The 8463-nt window shown below is 42.1% G+C and overlaps 1 protein-coding gene across 15 annotated transcripts in view; it reads right to left on the bottom strand.

The window, feature by feature from the left end:
- LOC104862569 overlaps window positions 1-5759 on the bottom strand; it is a 20860-nt gene extending 15101 nt beyond the window's left edge. For 9 of the 15 annotated variants that reach the window (XR_002025370.1, XR_002025371.1, XR_002025374.1 and 6 more), the window contains exons 1-2: window positions 5625-5759; window positions 4490-4571 (exon numbers count right to left, since the gene is read on the bottom strand). Coding sequence is in view for 3 of the 15 variants with exons in the window: in XM_010624619.1 (XP_010622921.1) it covers window positions 4490-4571; window positions 5625-5754 (212 nt within the window). In the remaining 12 variants the exon portion in view is untranslated. The other 6 variants (XR_002025369.1, XR_002025367.1, XR_780362.1 and 3 more) reach the window with 6 other exon arrangements.
- Window positions 5760-8463: the final 2704 nt, after the last annotated feature.

Raw genomic sequence — 8463 nt, forward strand, 5'->3', positions numbered from 1 at the left:
TTGAAAAAAAAAAAAAAAAAAGTGTTTGATCCAGTACTTAAATTTTAGCCTAGTTGTAAGTTACACAGGCTTCTTTGGCAGCTCTCTTCAGGGGATAGTAAGTAGTGGGGCTGCCTCCAAATCCTCTTTCTACAAAATCCTACAATGTGATGGTTAGTTTTATATCTCATCATGCCTGGACCACAGAGTGCCCATTTGGAGTAAGCATTTTCCTAGGCATGTTTGGAAGGGTATTTCTGGATGGATGAAATTGCCATTTGAATCAACAGGCTGTCAGGCCAATTTCCCACACCAGTGAAAATGGGCCTTAAATGCATTTGTCATCTTTCTGTCACTGTGATAAAATATCTGAGGAAAAACAACTTACAAGAAGGGAAGGATAATTTTGACTCATGGTTTCAGAGTTCTCAGTCCATGTTCTGGGCCTGCAGTGGCATAGTGCATGATGGCAGAAGGGCAGGCAAGGGAAACCTGTTCACCTCATGGTGGCCTGGAAGGAGTAAGATTGGAAACAGGAGACAGCTTCAGTGGCCTAACTTCTTTCCAGGAGGCCCTACATCCTGAAGGTTCCACAAAATCTCAGTGGTGTCACAGATTGGGGACCAAGGCTCCCACACACGGACTTTCTGGAAACACTCGAGATCCAAACTGCAGCAGCATCCAGTCTTCTGGAAAGCTGGCTAGAACAAAAAGCCAAAGTAACTCAAACCCTCTGTCTATTTTTACACTAAGACACTGGTCTATTGCCTTCAGACTCAAGCTGAATATTTTTTCCATTCTTCTGGTTCCCAGGCCTTCAGACTTGGACTAGAACTGTATCATTGGCTCTCTAGCTTGCCAACTGTACATATTAGGATTTTCAGTTCCATAACGATATAAGCTAATTTCTTATAGTAAACTGTGTATGTGTATTCTGTTGTCCTATCAATCATATTTCTTTGAAGAACCCTAACAGTATTTATGACTTACGTGGACTGATCATGATCGTGAAGAATCAACTCTGAATCAACAAGAATCGTGAAGTTCAACTCTGTCTCTTCCCACACCTCCTCAGGATGTTAAATCAGAGAAAGAAATAGGCACTTCTGCTCTCTCAGATCTTTAGATCTAGCCTGGAACTGAAAGGATACCTAAAACTCTGGATTAACAAGAAGATTTAGAGGCCAAGGATTAGGTCTAAGTAATCTTTCCTTGCCCAAAGACTTAAAAATTTCCTTTGACTTTTAGGAGCTTTACTTACCATCTAGAAATCATTTTATCCAAACAACCTAGGTTTGGATAACACATAAAAGAGGAAAAAGAAAAACAGAATATGCAAGAGAGGGAAGAAAATTTGTGACCTGATTTTGGCTGAGAACATTCTATTTGTGAGTCTACTTGGTATTGCTCTGAAAATCATCTGCAAGTAGATTTCAGCAATCCTAACAGAGCAAAATTACCAGCTATTAGTTCTTCAGCTAAATAGGATACTTTGTTTCATTGAATCTGACTCTGGGATTGGCCCTGTCCCTGCCAGAGTATGGCTTAGGTATGAAATTCATTAATTCCTAATTTTCTTAAAGGCAGAATAAAAACCCTTTGCCACATGGAACAATTAGGCCAAGGTCCCTCCATCTGGAGAGATTTGAATAAATACACTCGGAGACAGGTGCCTCCTGTCACCTCCACCATGTACTAAGCTTAATGCTTTGTAAAGATAGCATAAATTTATACTTAATACTCTAGTGATTTGAAAATGTAGCCGTGATGGAGAAGCACCCATCTAGACCTTATATAACAATCCACCAAAACAAAACAAAACAAGACACCCTTGGATTAACTCACAAATCCTGAGAATTCAAAGTTTTGTCACAGTAAAGCAGAATCCACATCTTCCCATCTCCTATGTTGCTTTGTGTAGACTCTGGAGTGTTTTTTGTAGTCTTTTCTCTCCATTTCTTGTGTTTATTTCAGTTCCTGTTGCCTCCTTATCCAAGCCTTTGCTATACAAGATATGGCTCTCCAGCTAGCCCCTGTGACATTACTTAATAAGACAGACTCTGCATTATAATAAAGTCCCCAGGTGATTTTGATGCATTTAAGTTTGTGACTCATTGATCTATATACCTCTAAATGGATCTCACCAGGATGTACGCCCTGACACCAGGACCTGTGATGTGCAGAGATAATACACTCTGTTCCATCTTTCATCTCCTAGGAAATGATGTAATTAATTCTCTACCATAAATCCCACCTTAACACTAGTTATGTAAAATTTTATAGAAAGTGTCCTCAGAGTCGTGTGTGTGTGTGTAAGGAGGGGGAGAGAGACAGAATATGAATGAATCCAGTTGTCTCTGCAGTTGGCTAGACAATTGCTTGATGGGGGTGTGGAGGGAAAGGAGATACATCAGAATGCCAAAGCTCAGTGCTCAGTGATGTTCTCTATGCACAACAGCTGAGCACAGAATCTATTCACATGCCACACATATTTCGAGAGACTCCTCTTTTCTACTTGATTTAGCTTGGATCTCTTCTAGTTCACATTGGATGGACTCTCTATCCTTTATGGCTTACTGACTCAAAGACAGGTACCAGCAGCTGAGACTGAGCAATGCCTTAGGTATTTGGCTATTTCAGCAGGACACATCACAGGACTGACTGATTGCAAATAAATCTCTTGAGCTCATGCTGACTTTTATATCACCATCATTAGTTAAGAAAAAAAATGAGAACCAAGACCTGTCATGTAAAGTTACAAGATCCCAATAATGAATGTAATTGTACTGTATACTTAAAATGTACCAATAAGCTCAAAGAGAGAGAAAAAAAAGAAAGGGGTCTGTTGAGATTGAGAATAGAGGCCCAGAGAAATTTAAGATGAGATGCTTTTCATCTGACATGCTGTCACCCCAGTCACCACCACTGAGTAAGGCATGCCTTACACTTGGGCAGCACTGAAATTAAACATATTGGTTTTGGAGTTAGATGAGTTTTGCTTGAATCTCACTTCTACAGCATTTAAGTTTTGACTTTTGATGAGTTCTGGAACTTTAATGTCATTATTCTCTTCGTGTAATGAAGGTGGTGCAAGAACCTATCTTATACTGATATCATAAAGATTAAATATACAGTACTTAGCACTGCAGTTGGTACACAGAAGTGCTCCATAAGTAATATTGTTATGAATATTATTATTTTCATAGTTGACACTATATACACTAGCAACTACTGTTGATCCAGATTGAATCTGGAATTTCTTAGGAATTGCAATTTAATCTCATTTAAGTATGCAAAATGTTGTATTAAAAAGTTTTGAGGTACTTTAAGGCTGAAGAACATAGGTACTCTCCTCTTAAAAATATAAACTATGTACATAGGCATCTAGACTCCCAATAAAAGTAGAGAAAAGGTGCAAACTGAAGCAGTCATGGGTAATTCTTAGGAATACAAGGGTATATAGAAATAAAATTCAAGTCATAATGCAAAAGGATTTACACTGCGTATCTATTTGTTTAAAGAAAGCTGCTATCAAGGTTTACTCATTGTGATCATTTTTGCACCATGCTCTAGATTCAGCCAAGTGCTAAACTGCATTTTACTGTCCCTAGCCTGTTCCAACTCAGCCTTTATTGGAATGCCAGAGCTCGAAGGCAAAGAGTTTGAATCCCCTGATGCCAGGTTGTTCTTGGCAAAAATGTATGTTGGCCAAGATGGAATCACGAAGCTCTGCCCTCTTTATTTGGTGCTAGAACCAAGTGAGATTTCTTGTCTGTATAGTAATTCAGAAATAGAAATCTCACCTGGGGATACCCATGGAGCCTCTTATGGATAATGAAGGGGTTGGATCGGATCCTCATGTTTTTCAAATGATCTCCTTTAAATAATAGAATTCTTCCATCAAACAATGAACTACCCCAATACAAAAAACAGATAAAACTCTTCTATTCTGCTTGATGAGTTTATATTTGAGCATAAGGGACCTTTAGGACCCCTACTTTTCCAGATACTTGCTGCTATGAGCACCCATTCACTCCCTGTCTCCCTCACACCCACATACACAGTGTCCTCTGCCAACAAATCCCAGGATTTCTTCAAACATTATTTTAAAATCAGTGCAATACAGGATTTTTAAGGCATAGTCGACTCCTGGTTTAGAATTGGTACCAATAGCCAGCTATGAGTTGGGATAAATAAGGACAGATTCTACATCTTGGAAGGAGAATGAGAGTCTATAAGCAAAGCCAAAGCTCAGAATGGCAGTCTAGGATTGAAGCTGAGAAAAACCCAAGGTCTAAGGAAATTGCTGAGTCTGGTAGTCATGGCAGGAGGTGGAGGTCCCTTTAAGAACAAGCCCAGCTACCTGTGTGGGCTTGTTTCTGAGTTGTGTCATAAACAGATGCCCTTGGCTTCCAAGAGACAGTGTTTGTCACCCACTCGTGATCTGGATTGTTCATGTACCTTCAAAACACCCAATATGTTTTCCCTTCCAACTTGGCAAGATACTCACTCTGTGTGGTTTGTTTCCGGTGTAGGCCCAGTAAGAAGGCATGGGCATGGGCAGAGAGTACCAACAATGGCTACAGTTTCATCTGCAGAAGTCCAAGTAAAACCCAGAAGCTATAAGTCTTTGAATTATTATTTACACCTATGAAGTATGTACGTGAGAGCATTTTAGAAATTTTTAGTACTTATTTTACTACTCTGGGGTCTATAAGATAGGTCTGATATTTGACCAGTGATTCTCAGTATCTGATCTTTAGTAGATCAAGTCTTAGAGAAATGGGTGTTCCAGGTAGAAATGAGGTAAACCCATTGGGTTAAGCGGATACACTGACTAGATTAGAAAATTGAAGGAAAAATAGTACCATCCACTTTCAAAACCAAGCCAAGAATATCCACAAACACGGAGACAATGCTTTACACCGCTACCTGTCACACTAACTTCCATCTTAGATGTTCAAAGTTTCAGATTTATAAAACTTCCTCATAGAGTCTCTAACAGGATCTGGAGATGCTCTTCTCTATGATCCACAATATGCTTGTCTGCCTGGGAGGAAGAGACACCTCCAAACAAGTGGTGAAACCAATAGGACTGAGTTTAGAAAAGCAATTTTAGTTCAGAATTGGGTTTTCTAACACAAAGACTATTGTTCTTTCTTCTCATTGACATGTCTTGGGGATGTGGTTACCAAAGGAAAACCTGGGCTTCTCTGTGCCAGTTCAATATAAAAAGGAGAGCAAACAGTAGAAAGCCTTCTGTAGAGTCAGAGAGTGTTGATTCCTATCAATAAACTACTATGCCTTCCAGCCATGGAAGCTCCCTAAGACAGAAGCTGAGGTGATTTCCTAATTAGAGGCAGGGGCCTCAATTCCAAGTGGGCCCAGCTGCCTCGGTAGGTCTGGGAGGAGAACAATTCACGGCCACATGGTAGAAATGTTTCTGTAGTAAGTCCAGAAGATAGAGTGAGAGCTAAGGAGTGGCCCGAATAACAAGGGAAGTGAGGCGATGAAGGTGGCTTTCCCAGATTCTTAAACATAGTTTAGTTTTAAAAATGTTTTTTTTTTAACAAGGCCCACCTAAGAAACTCCTTCATGCCACCAAGTCTATTTTTGTTGTCCCCAAGATGTCCACAAGGCCCCACCTGTTTCCATCCACCTGTTTCCGTCCTGTCCTTTCTGTGCTCTAGGCTGCCCTGGGGAGTAGAGGGTGTGAGGGGGCCTGTGTGGTGCCTGCCCTTGATGCTGCCATTGAGATGTGCAGGCACCAGGCATCTGCTCTTGCGTCTGCCCAAAATAGAATGTCTCATTGTGATGGATTAATCCTTTGGCTCCAATCCTGCCCGGGTCACCAGCTCAGTCTGCACGGAGTGAGGGGAAGGGAGGGGCACAAGGGGCACTTAACTCATTCAGCACATTCCCTCTGTTCTCCTGCAGAAGTGCCTGGCCAGCTGCTCAGCCCTTATGGAGAAACGGGCCTGGCAGGTGGCTGGAGGGCCTCCAACGAAGGGATAATTTGCTTCCTTTTGAGTGGTCATGGACTGCTGGGGGCAGAGAACCAAATTAAAGGCGATCTTTCCTTTTTCTGATCTCCTTCAACATGGAATTTCAACTTCTCAATCTTTCTGTATTTCAATTTCCTCGTCTGTCAAATCATGATAATAATTTTACTTATCTCATAGGACTATTAATATGATTCAATGAATCAGTACACATACAGTGCTCAAAACTTCACAAAAGGACATATATTGTATAATTCTACTTATACAAGGTACCAAGAGGAATCAAATTTATAGAGACAGAGAAAGTAGAATGAATGGTGGTTGCCAGGGGCTGGACAGAGGGAGGGAGGAAGGAGGACTGGATAATTAATGGGTATGGAGCTTCAGACTGAGGTGATAAAATGGTCTGGGTTGGAGGTAGGAAAAGCTGTAGACCAATCAAAATGTAATTAATGACTCTGAACTGTTCACTTCAAAATGGTTAAGTTGTTAAATTTTGTTGTATGTATTTTACCATGATACACACACACACACACACACACACACACACACACACTCAATTGTGCGAGGTGTATAAACAGGAGCAATGTAAGCGTTGGCTATCATTTATTATCATTTACTTAAGATGCATATCATTTCCGATATCATTTTGCAAATAAGTGTAAGTGAAAATATTTTCTCTTCAAAAACTCCCGTTTGTGTTTCACCTTGACACAACACCTGTGCATAGGCAGCTCCAGTTTACCTACACAAAATGAATGAGCATGCTGCACCCAGAACACAGAATTTTCCGAAGTAAATTCTGTCACACTTACCCTCCTGGTTTACAGTGCAGATGATGTTCTCTGCCCGTCAATAAGCCAGGAGAAGGCACTTGGAGAAGCCATGGCAGAATGTTGACTCTCACTGCTTCCATAATTACCTCCTCAGTGGGTTGCTTTGACTTCCAGGGATGATTAAGGTCACTCTGTCAGAGTGGCTCAGGAACTGACTTCAGGGTCATTCTGTGTTTGGTGGACTTCATGGGGACTGAGTCAGAACAGCAGCAGGAAGCCCAAAGCTTGGGCTATATCCTGAAGTTCCCACACAACACCTTTGGTCAGCGTCCTATGATCGGCCCTCAGAGAGCTCTGCTTTGGAAGAAGAAGCAGGGGTTGTGCGTGCTTCCACTCACTTGGACCATCCCACTTACAGCAGGAGCTGTCTCTCTTTGCCTTACCATCCAATGCCTTCCCATCCAGAAGGAGAAAGGAAGCCAGAGAAGCCTGCAGTTTTCAACAATGTCCCAAACCTAATTGTTTCAAGTCTCAAGAGACACTGTAAAAACACCAGAGGAATCTCCTGAAAGAATTCTTTGGAAAGGCCCAGGGATGAGTGACTGCACCTTGTCGCCAAGGAGAAAAACCCTAGGGAATAGCTGTGGGCTAAGTGTACTGAACCTTTGGAGCCTCACGCAGTAAGCATTAAGCCACGTTTGTGCGGAATATTTTCACAAGCTCACTGGGGCTGTGAGGCTTCATCAGAAAGCGTCAGTTCACCTTGTGGGAGACGAAAGTTAATTTCCAGGGACCTTAAACAACCTTTGGCTTTGGCTGGGTAAAGAGGAGTTGGATGATCCTGGGCAGCAGAAATGAAAAGCCACAGGCAGATGACTAGGATGGTGGCTGAAAAGGGCAGTGGAGGACAGATGAGCCAAAAGCTTGAAGATTAGAGAGCCTCCAATCCTGTTGGAAAAGGTTAGGGAGACAAGATGTGCATTCTGTCTGTGGCCCCAACCCTCCCACTGACTTGAATGATTTCTGCTCTGACTATACTTCCCATGTCACACACTTCGGTCGCTCCTTTGGGTTTGTCTAAATTCCTAGTTGGCTGGAGATTACAGAGAAGTCACTGTGTACAAAGTGTTGTACTCTTGGGACCACCTTGGGAAGGCACGTTCTGCTGAGCAGGCCCAAATGAAGCTGATGACAAGTCGATTCCTTGTCAGCCACAGGCTTCCATCTGAAGACTCCCCAGTGGGGCCGCTGTCGGGACAAAGGCAGGGAAGCATGTAAGAGATTAGAGAGTGACCCTGATCTGTGGTTGTGACTTTGCCTCCCCTGGATAGGATTAGATGTAATGATGCTGCATTCATAGGCTTCCTGGTCCATTCAGGCTCTTAAAATTATCTTTATGCTCATGCATAAGACACACACACACACACTCACACACACACACACACACACACACACACACACACACACACACCACAGAACCTTGCACTGGCTTACAAAGCCAGACCTGTGGCCTGTTGGGGCCTTGTTCAAGAGGAAGATGAACTGCCTGCCAGAAACAGCAAGCTGTTGCTTTTAGCCACAGGGCTGAGGCATACAGTTCATGCACACTTTGCATGCAGACAAAGATTGGAAAGAAAAACTAATTCAAATAAAGGTGTTTGACATTCAAAGGAAAGTGAAGAGTGGCAAGCTGGCTCGGTGCCCAG

The sequence above is a fragment of the Fukomys damarensis genome, unplaced genomic scaffold (assembly GCF_012274545.1).
Source record: "Fukomys damarensis isolate Sample0158 unplaced genomic scaffold, DMR_v1.0_HiC HiC_scaffold_17, whole genome shotgun sequence".
Taxonomy (NCBI): domain Eukaryota; kingdom Metazoa; phylum Chordata; class Mammalia; order Rodentia; family Bathyergidae; genus Fukomys; species Fukomys damarensis.